At 42.7% G+C, this 19,491-nt stretch overlaps 1 protein-coding gene across 1 annotated transcript in view; it reads left to right on the top strand.

The window, feature by feature from the left end:
• The window catches only part of LOC118394045 (voltage-dependent N-type calcium channel subunit alpha-1B-like), a 159,819-nt gene that overhangs the window by 120,714 nt on the left and 19,614 nt on the right, over positions 1–19,491 (top strand). The window contains exons 22-33 of the mRNA XM_052461385.1: positions 935–1,064; positions 1,735–1,794; positions 4,467–4,573; positions 9,524–9,620; positions 9,763–9,923; positions 10,622–10,759; positions 14,399–14,600; positions 15,389–15,553; positions 15,883–15,993; positions 16,134–16,217; positions 17,287–17,292; positions 18,316–18,432. Of these exons, the coding sequence (XP_052317345.1) occupies positions 935–1,064; positions 1,735–1,794; positions 4,467–4,573; positions 9,524–9,620; positions 9,763–9,923; positions 10,622–10,759; positions 14,399–14,600; positions 15,389–15,553; positions 15,883–15,993; positions 16,134–16,217; positions 17,287–17,292; positions 18,316–18,432 (1,378 nt within the window). The remainder of the gene's footprint in view (positions 1–934; positions 1,065–1,734; positions 1,795–4,466; positions 4,574–9,523; positions 9,621–9,762; positions 9,924–10,621; positions 10,760–14,398; positions 14,601–15,388; positions 15,554–15,882; positions 15,994–16,133; positions 16,218–17,286; positions 17,293–18,315; positions 18,433–19,491) is intronic.

The following is a 19,491-nucleotide window of genomic DNA, read 5'->3' as shown; positions in this document are numbered from 1 at the left end:
CTCGTCCCTGCGTTTTTGACTCTTGTAGAGTTGCCAACCATTTCAACAGGTAGCTACAGCTTCATGTTTTCTGGTCTTGTCCTTTGATAGAATTGTAGTTCACCCGGCATGTTTTGGTCTCTAGAGTGAGCCATTCCAACGTGGGGACCTCATCTCGGGCGTTATCTTGACTCTAGTTTGTATTGCCAACCATTTCAACATGCAGCGACAGTGACATATTTTCTGGTCTAATGTAAATTTTGTCACGAGTGGTTTTATACTCTGTGGAAGAAGGGGGCTTTCTATGACGCCAATGTAAATGTATGTACTCACAGGGGGCGTAGCCACTGACTAGTTAAACTTTATATGAAAACCCATCCTCTCATTTAGAAGGCTAACATCACATTTCATCTTTTCACAAATAGTTTCATATGTAATCATATATGTTTCACAACATTTAGATGTAAACCCCATAATTAAGAAGTGGACACAACCAAAGATACAATAATGTGTGTTTCCTGTCCTTCGAGAGGTCACCAAATGAAAAAACTCGACATGATTGTCCCTTAAGTGTCCACGGACCATTTCAACTGCTTGGAATACAGAAATACTGTTCAATTATTCAAACGTTTGATGTTCTAGTGTGTCTCTGTGTTCCAGAGTTTACATTCTAATCTCAAACACTACAGAGCATAGTATTTTACGACCGCCATAAAGTGGCCCCCTCCACCCTCCCTCTGCGAGAGAGAGAGGGCGCTGTAGAGCGGACCCACTGCAACCTGATCCTTCAGGTCTTCACAGGAGAGTTATGACACTGTCAATATGCGGCCAGCCACTGTGATAGCCTGTCTATATGCAGCCAGCCATTACTAGGAACAGTGTTTACATTAGATGATGTCTCGCAGGTTAGCTATGTATATATTTCTCTCTCTGTCTTTCTCTCCGTCTTTTCCAGGGTGCGGCGTCTGTGTCATTACATTGTGAGCCTGCGGTACTTTGAGATGTGTATCCTGGTAGTGATATCTATGAGTAGCATTGCATTGGCTGCTGAGGACCCTGTCCAGGCCAACGCTCCACGCAACAATGTAAGTCTACACACACACACACACACACACACACACACACACACACACACACACACACACACACACACACACACACACATACACACACACACACACACACACACACACACACACACACACACACACACACACACACACACACACACACACACACACACACACACACACACACACACACACACACACACACACACACACACACACACACCACACACAGGCAGACATGCCAGACACACACACGTCCCCTCAATCTGGCAGCCATAGTCCGTACATCTACATGTACACCAGAGGGATGGACAACTTTGATGGGGGTGGGGGCCACAAAAAATCTGAGGTGCAGTCAAAGCGGGCCCTTTTGCTGACAAGTGCTAATTGAGTGACTGTCAGTGACTGACATACCGAGATAAAAACTGCTGATACACAACATTTTGGGGAAATTGATCTGCGGGCTGCCAGTTGCCGATCCCTGATTTATATCTACACTGTCATGACATCTCTGATGACTCAGTCAATAAAATAATGACAGGTGTGACAACCAATTTCTTCCAAATCGATCTGTAAGCAAGGAGAGGACCAGACAGCTGTTCAAATGAGCTGGAGGTATAATTCATTTTGCATGGCCTCTTAGCTGTGTTTTTTTAGTTACTAATGCACTCACTCTCCTGTTCAGGTGCTCAAGTATCTGGACTACGTCTTTACGGGAGTTTTCACATTTGAGATGGTGATTAAGGTAAGAGCTTGGGTAGCATGTGATGTTTACTACATGCTAAATGACTGAACGAAAATGACATGTTTTCAGATCCTTTTGGCAGCTGTCTTAGTCTTCCACTATATTAGACTAGGATTGATTTTTTTGTTTTTCCCTCAGTTACTTCTATAGTTGTATTGGACTCATGCCACATCCCATGTTTAATTAAATGCATTATTAAGTGAGAGCCCTTTAATAATAATAATGTATTACTTTTCTATAGCACTTTTCATAGAATCTCAGTGCTTCAAGAGCAAAAAAAACAATGAAGCAATATATCATGACAGGTCAACCAAGTCTTTAACATCCGAAGATGGAGAGGGTCAGTTCATTGCTTGAGTGAAGGGAGCTGGACAGGGGAAGGTTGATGATGGTGATGGAGTCTGCTGATGATCTTGTAGAAGGCGAGTCTGGGAACCAGCCGGAGTCTTATAGCCACTGGACTTCTCCTCTTCCACTCTGTGTAGCATCTACTTGGGTGATGTCTCAGCAGCTTTGGGTGCCAGAAAGCTCACCACACAATGTTCAGAGTATTAGCCAGTTGTCCTCACTATGAGCCCTTGGCCTTAGCACGGCTGTATTCCTCTGTCTCCCATTCCTCTCATGCTTCAGGCGACTCCTCAAATTATGTTCTCAAAAGATCTGGAATTGGCAGCCAGGTGAAACAGATGTCCAGATGCATTTTTTTTAGCTAGTGTTGTGACTTTACTTTCATTAATCTAATGGCTGTTATTTATTTAATCCACTAACTATGTTGAATTGTAACTCAATTAAATGAATGATGTAACAATGAACTCATTAGGATTTAAGGCACCACAGAAGAAGTTGTTTAACAAGTTACCATCTCCCGAATTAAACTCGAGAAGATAGATAAGTTATTTATTGATCATTACCTCATATCAGTCTCATTCTGAACAGTTGTAACCTTATTGGATCTGCACAAATTGGTTGAATTATTTATTTACTAGCTAACTAAATAATAACACAGAATACACATACACACTTACATGAGACAAAGGTCCCTAGGCGACTGACAATATATGCCGGCTTATTACACAGAGATGGAGAAGGGGGTGGGGAAAGTAGAGAGCGAGAGAAAAAGGGAAATTTATTGTGGATACATTCTAGGACTGTCTTCACATTAATCATATACCTTGCACACAAACCGCCGCCAGTTTGGAAAAAATGAATAATGAATATATGTACGAGTTGAATGCCGTTCGTTCATCGCTTACCTCGGTCGGAACCAAGCCCTCTCGGAAAGTTGTTTCGGTGAGCCTTTCCTGTGGGCCACTTGTACATGCTCTGATTGTCCACTAGAGAACACAATGTCCTTCTTCTTAGTTGTCTGGTCTCCAATGGGCTGTTTCCAAAGAACAGCTACTTAGCCATACAGATTGATTCCAAACCACTTTAAACGCACAGTTGCAGACTGGCGATGTCCTTGTCTTGTAAGTTAATTTTTGTATTGAGATTTTGAGTTTCTTACGATTTCAACGTGTGTACAAAAGTCTCACGTCTTTCTGGTCTGACGTGTTAATTCTTAGCCAGTCCTCAGCACTCTGGTCAAAAAGGGCTTTTCTGACCTCACTTGGGGCATGGCTACTTAATGTGCAAAGGATATCAAAAACCATTATCTCATTAGAAAACCAAAATCACATTCTTATCTTAACAAAAATAGTTGAATCATTCTATTCATATTCTATTCACATCAGGTTGGATGAAAACGTGACAGCTAAAGGGGGTTTCCTTCCTTAGATACAGTATTTGGTTCACACAATATGACATTAGTTTTTTACATCTGACCATTTCCCACATTCGGATGTTAGAAATATTGTGTATTTTTTGGACATTAGAGTTTTGGGCTGGTGGACAAAGACATTCCTTTGGTTGATACTAATTAGCCAAGAGAGTCCTCTGCTGCATACAATTTATGACCGGGCATGAGGTGTCACAAAACCCCCACATCAATCTCTCCTCCCCTCTGCGGGTGAGAGGGTTCTGATAGAACTTGATTAATTGAAAACCTGATCTTTGGACCCTCGCAGGAGAGTCATGACACTAGCTAGCCAAGCCAAAAAGTGTTAACCAGTCAGTCTACTTGCAAATCCATGGCTCAAAAACTCTAGATATAAGCAATAAAAATGTGATGTTATCAACAAATTATAATAAAAACAAAATATATATATATATATATATATTTGAAACACCAAAAAAATAAATGAAATATGTGCAAATGTAAAGGAGATCTGTGCTTAGGCTGCTACTAGGGCACCATGTCAACTGGTTGATGAAAAGGGCAATGCAGTTAAAAACATGATTTTCTCATTTGTTGGTTCTAGACTATCCTATGAGCCAGTCAGAGCTGTGTATGTAAATATCTTCAAATGTGTTTCCTGAAGCCCACATGATCAGACTGAGCATTTCAACGGACAAAGAGGTTCAGGGAAATATATGATAAAATATCTATTTTGGAGTTATTTTCATTCAAATAAACACACACAGTGATGTATTAGACATACAGTTATGATTTAAAAAGAAAATGTCAAAGACTGCATGGGAGCTTTAATTTAATACATTTGGTGTAGGACTATGGGAGGTTCTGCCACACTCAGTGTACTGTAACATCTAACCCTGCTCTCTGATTGGTCCAGATGGTTGACCTGGGCCTTCTGCTCCATCCTGGTTCTTACTTCAGAGATCTCTGGAACATTCTGGACTTCATTGTGGTCAGTGGAGCACTGGTGGCATTTGCATTTTCGTAAGTTTAATATTTTTGTACTAACATTCATAATCCCCCTCATTTAAAAAAAAGAAGAAGAATTGCACACGTCAAATTTGAACAAAGAACTGATTCATTGCACTTTCCCAGACACTGGTTGTAAAATATGTAGACATGCTGCGCATGCATTTTTACATACACTAGTTAGTCTGTAATTTCCCATCAGAGAAGTTCCTTATCATGAAATTCCTTGCATCAGTACAATACTGTAGAATATCTACTCCTGAATAATGATGTCTGTTACCTCTTACTGCTGCAATATTGTATTCATTATTGGCTCAGTTTTTGGTCCAACTGTTTTTGTTATGAGAATAGGGCCATTCAATTGAAACACTTTGTTTACTCCTGTATGCTTGCCAATGTTGCTGCTGCCTGGGGTATTGACTGAACTTACCATTAGTTCCATAAAAACACAATTGGAGAATAGGAATACCTAATGTCCTAGTCGTTTATATGCTGATAGAGCAACCGCCTGGTGTGTTTTGCAGTAGTAGGGGTTGTAATTGCGTTAAATTCACCTCCACAAAATGCCATATTTTATGGTGTGTGTGTGTGTGTGTGTGTGTGTGTGTGTGTGTGTGTGTGTGTGTGTGTGTGTGTGTGTGTGTGTGTGTGTGTGTGTGTGTGTGTGTGTGTGTGTGTGTGTGTGTGTGTGTGTGTGTGTGTGTGTGTGTGTGTGTGTGTGTACATGTGTTTTGTGTGCTATTGACTCAAAGTTACTCTTCTGTTTCCTTGTGGCTTGGATCTCTTGAAGGAGCTTCATGGGGTAATGTTTTCACTCTCTTTCTCTCTCTCCCTCTCACACTCGCTCTCTCTCATCTTGCCTGTCTCTGTGTGTGAGAGGTAGCAGGGTCTATGCTCAATCATTGGGACACAATCATCTCTCTTTCTCTAATGTTCATCTTTTCATAATCCACTTGTCTTCTCTCACATTCATCTGCTTGAACATAGATCATCTGTGGTGTCCATGTTCCTCTCTGCTACAAGGGACATGTCACCTCAGTGTTCATTCTCCTTGTCTCCTATCATGACTACATATTCACTTGGACTGCACTAGACAAATACATCTGTTGCTGTGATGAGAATGATCCTTCTACTCTATAGCAGCTCATGCTTTCATTACAAAACACACATAGTTAAGCAGTGACTACTAATACAAGGTAGTAAGAAAGAAAGCCATTTTCTCTGCATGGAACTTTACAGTGTCTTCAAAACTGGTGTCATCAAGGTATCTAAATTGGTGACTGCTTACTGTGACCAGACAGTTCCAGCCTCCATTCCCACTCGTGTGTTTGTTTACAACACCCTCCCCTAGCCACTCTGACAGACAGCCGGCCGTGTTGATGGATGGACATTATTCTCCCTGCATGTCTCGGACCTCATTCTCCATGTGATCCACTGCCTCATTGTGAGTGAACCGTACCGCCACGGCCATGTGTCACCCGCTACTGTACACTGTCAGGGGACTCACGGTGCTAACTGCCTGGCTCAGTGATCTGCAGCTGTCGTTGTGTTGGATGCACCTCTTGACATCCATCCTGCTGCTACAAGCTGTGGAGCTAGCTGCCTCGAACGCCGCTCAGGAGATGTTGCAGGATGTGTTTTAGGGGAAGTCGCTTCCTTAAATCTCTCAACAACATGGCATTGTTCTGTCTTCCTTCAGACATTCCTCATCTGTCAGGTGCCCTCTGTCCATTAGATACTGTATGCCTGATCGTACAGAAGAAACAAACTGTTATTTGTGCAACCCAAACAAGTGGCTGGAGTGTCTTCTTGGCAAATACAACATGATTGGTGTCTGTTTTATGAACATTGCCTTGAACAATGAAAGCCATTATTCAACCCAATTATCCTTGATGAAGTGTCATTATGGCCTAAAATGCTATGTGGCATAGGGCCTTTTCTAGTTGGATCAGATCCTCTCACTTCCACAACAGCATTCAACTGTCTGTTACTGACAAATGAGTACTACAGCAAACAAGAAACATCTGTTTGATATATTATAGGCCCATCTCCATTCATAATATTGTATTGTTTAGATTGTACCTGTTTATGCAAACATATTCATATTTTCTTTGTGTTGGAAGTCGCCATAATTGTGCTCTGTACTTTGTGTTTTTTCGCTGTTTTCCCCATCAGACCGCCACAAGGTGTGCCCAGGTGGGGACCCCCTCTCCCCTCTACCCCTCTTTCTTCTTCTTAGACCAGGATCACGTCTCTAACCTGTATGAGTAAAGGGTTTCCTTTACAGACAAGGAGCCTTTGCCATCTCACTCTGATAGCTTTCAATATAAACCTCTCTCTCCAATCTGACTGTAACTGGAGACTCAAGTAAAACGTGTTCATAATTGATGCTTGGCCTAAATTCCAGCATCAACACTGGCTATACTTGCAATTATAATCATTATGTAGACTCTTAGTATTTATTTTCACTCGTTTATGCCCAAGTCAAACATTCTCAGCTAATGTAAACACACATTCATGCTTATTCTGTTAACTCTTTTCTCTGGGTGACCCACCAAGCAGGGCCCTATCAGTGCACACATTAAAACATAGTACATTCTGGTTTCACAGGGACAGAGGGAGAATCTAAGACTACCATTAGAGTAGTGGTAAAAATAGCTGATGCTGAGACAGAACATGATGGTTATTTTGGCTGACAGTTTTGGTTCTCCTTCCAGGGAGATGAAGTATGCTACAGACCAGCCACCTGTACCTGATAATGATGTCTTCATTAAATATTTAGCCAGCTTCTCTCATAGCTGCCACCATCCAGACCCTGCAGAAAACTCCAAACGCTCCCAATGAACCTCCCAAGTCACACGTGTTTTTCTACAAACTGATCAGACGTTCTTTGAAAGCTATCAGAATGTCATGTGTGGTTTGTCATGTGTGGGTGTTGTGTGATCTCAAACCACAGGCTCTATTTACTGTGAAAGCATGCTGGACTAATGTGCATCAGAGCATGAACGTTGCATGCTGCTGTGGTAGAGTAGAGCTATAACAGAGCCTCTGGGAGGGAGGAACCACACCATCATATTACATGACCGTGCTATGTTGGGAATACGAGAGTTACAGGATGGCTTTTATTCCCAGTTGAATGGGAAGTGATCTGTCTGTTTGTGTGTGTGTGTGTGTGTGTGTGTGTGTGTGTGTGTGTGTGTGTGTGTGTGTGTGTGTGTGTGTGTGTGTGTGTGTGTGTGTGTGTGTGTGTGTGTGTGTGTGTGTGTGTGTGTGTGTGCGTGCGTGCGTGCGTGCGTGCGTGCGTGCGTGCGTGCGTGCGTGCGTGTGTGTGTGTGCGATTCCAGCTGCCGGCCGACAGAGAGGAGGCAGGGTAGGGAAGGGGAAGATGTGGTGTGTTGGCAAATTTGTTGCTTTCCTCCTCCTGGACTGTATTGTTGGTGCATGTTAGTCATTAGAGGACGAAGTGTTTTTACAAGTCTCTCTTTATCAGTTGGTGAGAAACACAGGTTACGGACAGTGACTGCTGTGTAGGATTGACTTTAAAAACAGATGAATTCACGTGGTATTTAAGAGTAATCTCTCCAAATTTAGAAAGACAGAGATGAGATGAAGTAAGATGGGTGTGGAACATTTTACCCTGTGTTATGATATGGAAGTTGACATTTATTGATGTGAAGTATCACATACTGATCATGTCTGGTTATTTATGTGTTGTTGACTGTTTATTGGGGTCATTGAAATCCCTCATTGTTTCACAAATGGGATGTTTAACCTTAAATCATTGCCATTTTGTGTACTGTACAATACATTGGGACATGATTTTGCACCATGATTTTAGATAACATGCAATATGTTCTATCACTGTTCTATTGTATTTCGTTTGGAGATGCCTGCATTGTGAGGCATTTGCTATTCCCATAACTCCCCAAGGTGCTGATTCAGCAAGAGCTTTTCTGAGTCTGTAGGGAACATTAATGTACACGGACGGAGTGTTAATGGGATTCTGCTCACAATTCTTCACGTCGGTTCAGAAGATTTTCTGTTCTTCCACCCACTGTGTCTGAGAAAGTCTATTAAATCACTTGCTCCTGTATTTCCCCATCAGTCTTAATACTCTACACACTCATTTACATCCTTTCCTCTTTTCCCTCAGTCGTCTGTCTGTCTCACCATCCCAGCTTAACGACTTAGCGAGGATGTGTGTATGAAACAGCATTGGTTCCTTTAAAAATAAACATCACTGTTTCTTTTGTATCACTGGTTTGCGGTTATTCTGCAGAAATCTGATGCACAGTCTATAGCTGGTATTTACTTGATTCATTGTCTGGTATTGTTTGCATGGAGAAATATGTGTTGAGATATAATCTTCGGAGAAGGTGTATTTATCAGCATGCTATAAATCCAGAAAGTGTCTAATTTTCTCATGTAATCCAGGATTACATGCTACGCCTATCTGAATGATTTGGAGAGGCATGATCCTATGTGAGATTACTAATCCATTCTCAGTTGGGGCTGGGTGCTTGGTTGTCACAGACAATTTACCATCCTAAGGGCATCTATAGCTTTGACAAACATGTTTATACCCATGTATTATGCCTTGTATCTATCGACCACAAATCATTCTGAATGTCTTGTATAGAATACAATGTATTTAAAGTAGTGGGAGATGGGAGGATAGTACCATCCTTTCTCCTACTAAATATTTCCTGTCACGTTTGGTCAAGACCTCTAGAGAGCATTCTTCGAACACTTTGTTTATTAGTCGAAACCTTACAATTCATGAAACATTTAAAACCAACGGTGATTTATCAACAAGCTACTGATTTCTGTCACAAGTAGTTTGCCTCTTTTGTAATGCAATTGTTGTTTGAGCAGTTTCTGTACACAACTATCTTCTCACAGTGTTTAGCAGTTGAGTGATGACCTTACAGGTGTGTTGTCTAACTTAGTGTTTTTCTTGTGCAGAGGGTCCAAAGGGAAGGACATCAGCACCATCAAGTCCCTCAGAGTTCTGCGAGTCTTACGGCCCCTCAAGACCATCAAGCGCCTGCCAAAGCTGAAGGTACAGTATGGACTTACACTGCTCTACAGTCACACGTATTCACTGTTGTTGTCAGAACATAATCATCAGTGTGTACAGTATCTAATCCAAACACATGTTTCTGTGTGTGTGTGTGTTTGTGTGTGTGTGTGTCCTCTCTCAGGCTGTGTTTGACTGTGTGGTCAACTCCCTGAAGAACGTCTTCAACATTCTCATTGTCTACATGCTCTTCATGTTCATCTTCGCTGTCATCGCTGTGCAACTGTTCAAGGGGAAGTTCTTCTACTGCTCCGACGAGTCCAAGGCACTGGAGAAGGACTGCAGGTAGTTCTACAGCATTATGAAATGAAACAGGAGAAGGCATACAGTATGAACATCGTTGGCACCAAGGCACTGGGCCCAACAGTCTGATAGAGCAAACCATGTAATAACGGTAACAGCTCAGGGGAGGGCTCCCCCTCCAAGGCAGCTGTGGTGGTACAGCCCTGCCTGGCTCTGGCTTGCAGCTTTGAATGCCGCTATGCCAGTGTACAATTACTGTATCTTCCCCAATAGAGAGAAGCACAGCCCAGTGCTGCTTTGAAAATGATTGCAGTAATTATGTGTTTTTGTTTGAGGATCCTATTGATTTTTCACAGGGACATGATGTTTTGTCAGTCTATAATCAAAATAGTATCTGAGTATTTATATTTGTGTATGTGTTCATGTGTGCAGTAAGTTGTTCTCTCTCTCCCCTCCCCCTGTTTCTCTCTCTCTCCCCTCCCCCTGTTTCTCTCTCTCTCTCCCCTCCCCCTGTTTCTCTCTCTCTCTCCCCTCCCCCTGTTTCTCTCTCTCTCTCCCCTCCCCCTGTTTCTCTCTCTCTTCCCTGTTTCTCTCTCTCTCCCCTCCCCCTGTTTCTCTCTCTCTCTCCCCTCCCCTGTTTCTCTCTCTCTCTCCCCTCCCCCTGTTTCTCTCTCTCTCTCCCCTCCCACCGTTTCTCTCTCTCTCTCCCCTCCCCCTGTTTCTCTCTCTCCCCTAAACAGAGGTCATTTCCTGGACTACGATAAGGATGAGGTGGCCGCCCAGCCTCGGGTGTGGAAGAAGTATGAGTTCCACTATGACAACGTGCTGTGGGCCTTCCTCACTCTCTTCACTGTGTCCACCGGAGAGGGCTGGCCCGAGTAAGTTCACTTTCCAGGTTCCTTTTGAGTTGCTCTGTAAAGTTGAGGTCTCTGGTGGACTGGTTGCTCTCAGACAGACCGGAAGTAGAATGGGTAAACGGGCCTGGGGATATGTTCTGAGAATGTGCTGTAGCTCTTAAGCAGATACACAGACAGACAGACTGACATTAGAACAGTAGACTGTGAATAAGCCTGCCCTGGGGATATGTTCTGAGAATATGCTGTGCTAGTCTCTGTAATTGTCTCAAATAACTCATCTATATAAGAACATAATTAAAACTGCATGCAAAATATTTACCATGAAAGATTCTTAAAGCAAACAACCCAATGATTAATTGGGAGTCAGATTAACTACTGTTCTGTGGTTGAGGAAATACATCCGCAAGTGAGATTAGGAGGCTGCAGACTGCCCAGAATAAAGCAGCAAGGATTGTTCTAAGGTAGAAATATGATTATTCTGTTGTAGTCATGCACAATGCTCTTGGGTGGTCATCAATCAACAAGATTATTGGAAAAAAACATGCTTATTTGATTTCATAATGTACATCATTTAAATGGACAAACTCCATTCACAACAGGATTCATTTGGTAAGAGACACATTCAGGCAATACTAGGAATAGATTGTCCACCACCTACAGTATATGTCTGATCCTGGCAGAGAAGAGAAATAGGCAAAATAACATTTAGATTCAGAGCATCAAAGAAAAGGAATAATTTATCTGAGCAAACCAGAAACCTATCAATATCTAAATTCAAACAATACTATAGAGCCACTTACATATAATAAATTGGAAGATTGTGCATGACTACGGTAGATGAAGGAACCAATTTATATTTTCAGTGTCACAGTATTTATCTGGTCAATATGTCAGTTTGTAACCGTGTGTTATATGTGAAAATATGATTGTATTATAAATTGTATTTTACTGTGTAAGGACGTAGTCCAAATGAGGAAAAAAAGAGATTAAAATAAAATCAAGCAAAGTGTGCCAGCTTGTCGGGTCAGCACACCAGAGTGCCTTCTGTGTAATTTCCAGCCTGTCCATAATTCTCCTTCTTATTCCAGCTCCTCTGTCCTCCTCAATGAAATCATTGAATTAGCTATGTTATTAAACAATCCAGTGATTTATGATAGGTCAAAATTAACTCCATTACAGTTTTTTTCGATTGCTACACGACAGTGGACACAACTGGAGTCACATGTGCAAAACTCTAATTACAGTCTGCACAGCAGCAGTTCATGTGGACCAAACTCTAGTTCGTTTTTCATTGCTTGAACACAGTTTTCAAAACTCTACACAGTTATCCCATGGCTTTAACCACAACCTGCACAACACTGTGGATTTACAGCACTTTGTTCAAATGCTAACACACTGCTGTCAAAACTGTGAACCACACATTCAAAACGGAATAGATTTCAGCCTTGTGCCTTTCAAACACTGCTGATTGCAATTTCAGCTGAAAGGCTAAGCAGGTGTCTTGTTTTAGACTTGTTAGTGAACACACACACATATTACAGTATATATAGGTAGAGCTCAGAAAGACTCATTTTGGAAATGGAACAAGGAAGATGGGTTCGTGGAGGGAGAAGGGTGGCAGGGAGAGGGTGGATGCATGGAGGAAGACAAAGAAGACAAAGAGCTGTTATTTCAGATGAAATAAGGGCTACACTTATAGACCATGTCGTGAACCATGGTCTCTCATTGAGAGAGGCAGGGTTGAGGGTGCAACCCAATCTGCAAAGATCCACAGTGGCATCTGTAATGTGAATTTTCCATCATGCAAACAGGTGAGAGTTACATCCTTACAGTAAATGAAAACATTACAGGAATCTATTTTGTATTGCAATTATAGAATATTTACACAGATATATATTACAGTAAGTTTGACTGTAAATATATATTTTTACAACAAGACCCAAAGGCTGCCCCCAACAGGGGGAAGGGGAAAAATATTTTCAGATGCGCAGGAAAATGCTATTGTTGACATGGTTGTTGTCAACAATGCAAAAAAACTGCGGGAGATTCAAGATAGAGTGCTGGCTGATAATGATATATTTGAAAATGTTAATTCTGTCAGCACAACAACTATTGCTTGAGTCCTAAAGAAACACCAAGTTACAATGGAACAGTTATACACTGTACCGTTCGAGAGAAACAGTGAACGGGTAAAAGAGCAAAGATACCAATATGTCCAGGTAAGACGTCTGAGGTTACGTACACAGCTGTGCACTTACTGTTTTTCAGAGAGTAATGGAGGTGGAAGCACTGGAAAGACCACATTCATTTGTATTTATCGATGAAGCTGGATTTATCCTTGCCAAAACACGGCGCAGAGGAAGGAATGTTACAGGTCAAAGGGCCACTGTGGAGGTTCCAGGCCAAAGGGGGGGAAATATCACCATGTGTGCTGCAATGGCCAATGATGGTTTGCTTCTCAACACACCGCTCATTGGCCCATACAACACAGAAAGGCTTATAGCTTTCCTAGAACAGCTCTATGCTCAGCTAGTGCCAGCAGAACAGGGGGAGCCAGTAAGAAACCCCCAAGTTTTTGTCATAGTTTGCGATAACGTTGCTTTTCACCACTCTGCAGCACATCACAGGTTTATGGTTTTGTACCTGCCTGCATATTCACCCTTCCTCAACCCAATAGAGGAGTTTTTCTCTGCCTGGAGGTGGAAAGTGTTTGGTCACCACACACATGACCAAATGTCTCTTTTGGAAGCCATGTGTTCCGGATGTGAGGACACGAGTCCAGAGGACTGCCAGGGATGGATAAGGCACTCCAGAAGGTTCTTCCCCAGGTGTATGGCAAGAGAAAACATTAGATGTGATGTTGAAGAAAACCTGTGGCCTGATGCCAGAGAGAGGCAGGATTAGCCCCTCAATTATTTGTTCGAATTACAGTATGTACTTTCAGTTTCTACCTTTTTTTTCTCATTACTGTAATTCCGTAAATTACTACAGACTATTGAAGCAAACTGCTAATTTTCATTTACCTTAAAGAATTGTTTTGTTCTAAAAATTGTAATAAATCATGTGAAAGAATGTCACTCTTTTCTTTGAAGAAAATATTACTTTGTATGAAGTCACTGAAATTGTTCAAATTGTAAAGATGAAAAGTTTGTATTTTCTGTATTGGTGTTTGATGCTAGTGTTTTTACTCTCAGTGTGTTCTCAGTGACAGTGTGTGTTATCTCAGTGAGGGTTGTGCATAGTGTTTGGCTGCACTGAGCGTGTTTTGAGCCATGTGTTAAGAGTTGTGTTGCTTGGAATGAGTTTTGCAGGTGATGTGAACTGTTTAGCTCAGGTGACTGTTGGTAGTGCAGACTGTAGTTAGAGTTTTGCACATGTGACTCCAGTTGTGCCCACTGTCGTTTAGCAATCGAAAAAAAACGTAACCTTTGTATCAGCAACGTTGAACATTAATCACATACCTATTACATTTTAACAAAGGATTTTAATTGCCTATGTCCCTAATTTTAGATATTGAACTTTAAATAGTTGAATCGTTTCCAGTTAGGTTTTAGTCATATTGTAGTTACTGTAGGAAACTTGGTAGCAGTTTAACCAAAGCTGACTGTTGTTGTGGGTGGTTCCATATATTGACAGCATGGTTCCTGTGTTCCTCTCCAGTGTTCTGAAGCACTCTGTGGACGCTACCTTTGAGGACCAGGGTCCCAGTCCAGGCTACCGTATAGAGATCTCCATCTTCTACGTGGTCTACTTCGTGGTCTTTCCCTTCTTCTTCGTCAACATCTTTGTGGCCTTGATCATCATTACCTTCCAGGAGCAAGGGGACAAGGCCATGTCAGAGTGCAGCCTGGAGAAAAATGAGGTACAGCACGGGCGATAACTCACTTTGAAGCAAAGCAATAACAATTTGTATTTCTTCCAAGTATACTTTCTTCATTTGTGACGTGTTGGTCATCAGTGCCCCTTATATAATGCTGAGTACTCAGTGCAGGTACAGTCTTTCTCTCACTGCTGCTGCTGTTTTTTATGCTGGGTTCAGTTGTGTGTGTTGAGTCGGAGAGGCTGCAGTGGATCCTGCAGTAGCAACAGATGCAGTACAGCCTACTTGGTGAGCGCCAGTGTGACAGGTCCACGATTCATTCTGGAGCCCCATCTGTGGTTCCACAGGCGGACACCAACCCAGCGAGTCATCCCCTATCCCCCTTCCTCATTTCTACCAGGACCCCATAAGGCAACCACAGATAGATATACAGTTTCTCCCTCTGTCCCTATTCTGAACTAACACAACAGATACGTCTCCCTGTGTCTGTTTGTTTGCTAACCTAACCTGACTCGGCTAACTGGAGCCAGAGTACAGCCAGGAGGAACTAGCCATGTATCCATCCTCTGGATTCAGACATCTCCTCTGCACATGGCTCTGATAGAATCAGGACTCTCTGCTTGCTGTCTCGTAAGATATGAGTTGTTTTCTTCACAGTATTTCCGTCTGAGTTGATGACACAGATTCAGTGGTCCTGATGAAGGTAATGGTTGAAAGAGTGATGGATTGATAACTGGTGATTGGTGCTGATGGTCATGATGATGAGGAAATGGATGGTGAATTTGAAAGGGAACATCGGACGCGTGTCATTTCCGTCTCGTTCTTTTCAGAGGGCCTGCATTGACTTCGCCATCAACGCCAAGCCACTGACGCGTTACATGCCAGAGAACGTGGAGTCCTTCCAGTACCGGATGTGGAAGTTTGTGGTGTCACCCCCGTTTGAGTACGCCATTATGATCATGATCGCCCTGAACACTGTGGTGCTCATGATGAAGGTTGGTACAGTCCATCACAGTCACAAAAAAATACAGTAGGATATAACTATTGCCTGGAGATTTTCCTTGTCTGATCGAGTGGTCAGGAAAAACTCCTATTCACACAGTGTTGATGTTTTAGGAGGTATATTAGCTATCTGCTTATTAAGTTTCTCGTTCTCTCCCTCTCTCTCTTTCACACACTCTCTCTCTCGCTCTCGCTCTCTCTCTCACACACTCTTTCTCACTCTCACTCTATCTCTCTCGCTCTCTCTCTCACACACTCTCTCTCGCTCTCTCTCTCACACACTCTTTCTCACTCTTACTCTCCCTTACCCACCCTGCACCAGTTCCATGGAGCTCCAGACTTTTACGAGGCCATGTTGAAGCACTTCAACATGGTCTTCACTGCCCTCTTCTCTCTGGAGTGTATTCTGAAGATCATCGCCTTCGGACCACTGGTGGGTTTACTGTCCTCCTTCCTCTTTATCTGCATGCTATCAATATGGCAAAGGTTATCAATGATTTGAAGGTGATTGATGATTTGAAGGTGCACTGCATGCCTTGAGTTTGTGTGATTTTCAATCCCTTCTCGTTCCAGAACTACCTGAAGGATGCCTGGAACGTGTTTGACTTTGTGACCGTGCTGGGAAGTATAACTGACATTGTGGTCACAGAAATCAATGTAAGCTAAGAAATCAGCAGAGCACACAATGTTCTTCTTCCACCTTCCTCTATATACATTACAATACATGGTAGCCCTTCCCTGCAGTCAAATGACCAAACCGCCCTCTTGTGGCCTCATGGGTGGAAGGTTATTAATATTTTTCATAAATTCATAAATAATAAACATGTATTTTTCAAACACCGAAAATCTGGTGTCAAACGGTTTTGTTACATTTTTGTCGTCTGTGGTGTATATAAAGTATTATATTTGGATGCAAACCAAAATGAGATACATTTCAACTCTATATCTGCCATAGTGTCTTATTTTTAAGCTCGTAACCATTTGTGTGAGGTTGTATACTTTTGTTTCAAAGTAGATTTGTTTAAGACGAGCAAGAAACACTCTGTGTGGCCCTGATTTATCCCACTGCAGTAAAAGGTTAACAAGGCAAAGTATTGATAGTTTAGTGACATGCAGAGACATAAGGCTGTATAGACAGTTTGTGTAAACAGAGTCGGCTTGACCTGTACACAGGCTCAACCCTGATGTGCTGAACAGCCGTCTCAGCAAAGATGGCTTAGCTCAGGCCCAGAGGGGGAGAGAAGGAGATAAAGAGTTTGTGAACAGAGCTACATGTTAACGTTATTGATTCTTCACTGATGCCTGATATGGGCTCTGAGTGAGAACGTGAGGCAGTTCAGCTGAGTGCAACAGGGAATGGGATTTGTGTGTATCATTATCATCTCCTAGTCATATTATGAGCAAATCTATGTGAATCCTTCAACATGTTTCTGTCAGTCCCTGTAGTACTTTTAATGTTCTCCTACTGTAGTGATACAATATCTGTATCTGTCCAGTATCCCACAGTATCTGTATCATTGTCCAATGCTCTGACTGATTTAAGTGTGTGTTTTGAGCTTACAGGCTTTGTCATTACTGTTTCTATTTTTCTCTCTTTTGCTTGTTTCTCTCTCTCTCTGTCTTTCTTTCTCTCCCTCTCCCTGTCGCTCTTTCTGCATTGTCCTCTTGTTGAATGTCTTCACTGATGTGCCCACCATCTGCTACGGCTAAACAACTGCTCTTATAGACAACGGTGAGTGCAGTGGTGTAAAAATACTTTTAAGTACTACATAAGTAGTTTTTTTGGGGTATCTGTACTTTACTATTTATATATTTGACCACTTGTACTACATTCCTAAAGAAAATTATGTACTTTTTACTCTATACATTTATCCTGACACCCAAAAGTTCTCATTACATTTTGAATGCTTAGCAGGACAGGAAATTGACAAATTCATGCACTTATCAAGAGAACATCCCTGGTCATCGCTATTCCCTCTGATCTGGTGGACTCACTAAACACTTATGCATCGTTTATAAATTATGCCTGAGTGTTGGAGTGTTCCCCTGGCTATCCGTAAATAAAAAAAACTAGACAATGTGGCCGTCTGGTTTGCTTAATATAGGGACAATATTATACTTTTACTTTCAATGGGGCGGCAGTGTAGCCTAGTGGTTAGAGCGTTGCACTAGTAACCGGAAGGTTGCGAGTTCAAACCCCCGAGCTGACAAGGTACAAATCTGTCGTTCTGCCCCTGAACAAGCATGTTCCCAGGCCGTCATTGAAAATAAGAATATGTTCTTAACTGACTTGCCTGGTTAAATAAAGGTAAAATAAAATAAAAAATACTTAAGTATATTTTAGCAATTACATTTACTTTTGATACTTAAGTATATTTAAAACCAAATACTTTTAGACTTTTACTCAAGTAGTATTTTACTGGGTGACATTCTCTTTTACTTGAGTCATTTTCTATGAAGGTATATTTACTTTTACTCAAGTATGACACGTAGGTACTTTTTCCACCACGGGGTGAATGACTACCCCTCCCGTCCCATTACTTTTTCTCCTTCCAGTCTTTACTTTATCTACAGCACTGTGTTCACAGATCTGTGTGGCTGCATTGTTTGGCCTCCTTCAGCAAATTGAAACTAGACCAACCAAATACAATCATGTTATTTAATCTGCATTTTTGTCGTTATGTAGTGATCTGGGGTCATGTTTTGAATGCCTCCAGTGAATGGGCTGTAAGGTTTTTGTCACCCGGCCCCACAGGACCGGCTTTTGAACCTGAGTTTTCTGAGGCTGTTCAGAGCAGCTCGTCTCATCAAACTACTGAGGCAAGGCTACACCATCCGTATCCTGCTGTGGACCTTCGTCCAGTCCTTTAAGGTGATACACAAACACCTGCACACACAGACACACACACATACACACACACACACACACACACACACACACACACACACACACACACACACACACACACACACACACACACACACACACACACACACACACACACACACACACACACACACACACACACACACACACACACACACACACACACACACACACACACACACACACACACACACACACACACACACACACACACACACACACACATACACACACACAGACACACGTTATAATGATTGGACCAAGGCGCAGCGTGCGTAGAGTTCCACATATTTTAATAAATCGAAACTCCCCGAACAAAAACAAACAAGCCAACATAAACCATTAATCACCTAGATGACCCACCCTAGTCACTATCACGCCCCAACTAACAGAGATTACACTGCTCTCTATGGTTCTATGGTCAGGGCGTGACAGAACCCCCCCCCAAACCTGACTCAATAAGGGAGGGTCAGGATGGGCATCTACCGTCGGGAAGCACCCACTCCGCTCGCTGATGCAACGTCTTCCTCCATGGCAGCTCTGGTGCGGGAACTGTCGCCGGAAGCTTTGGACTGGGAACTGTCGCCGGAAGCTCTGGTCTGGGAACTGTCGCCGGAAGCTCTGGACTGTGGAGGCGTACTGGAGGCCTGATGCGTGGGACCAGTACAGGTGGCACCGGGCTGATGACACGCTCCTCAGGGCGAGTGCGAGGAGCAGGAACAGGACGGACCTGACTGGGGACACGCACTTGAGGGAGAGTGCGAGGAGCAGGCACAGGACGTACCGGGCTGTGGAGATGTACTGGAGACCTGGTGCGTAATGCCTGCATCAAAGGTACCGGAACTTTAATCCACTTCTCAGGACACAGTACGTGGAGCTGACTCAGGTGGCACCAAACTGACAACACGTTCCTTTATTCTAAAGTCCTCCACCAACTCATCCTCCACCAACTCAACAATTCTCCCATTTCTCTCTCCTCCAAATTCTCCTTCTCCCAGACTGGCTCTGGTTCCTCCTCGGCTCCGCCGACCCGGGGCCGCTGCA

Source organism: Oncorhynchus keta, chromosome 14 (assembly GCF_023373465.1).
Source record: "Oncorhynchus keta strain PuntledgeMale-10-30-2019 chromosome 14, Oket_V2, whole genome shotgun sequence".
In the NCBI taxonomy this organism is placed as follows: Eukaryota; Metazoa; Chordata; class Actinopteri; order Salmoniformes; family Salmonidae; genus Oncorhynchus; species Oncorhynchus keta.
Note: the sequence above shows the minus strand (reverse complement) of the source record. Positions and strands in the feature narration are given on the sequence as shown.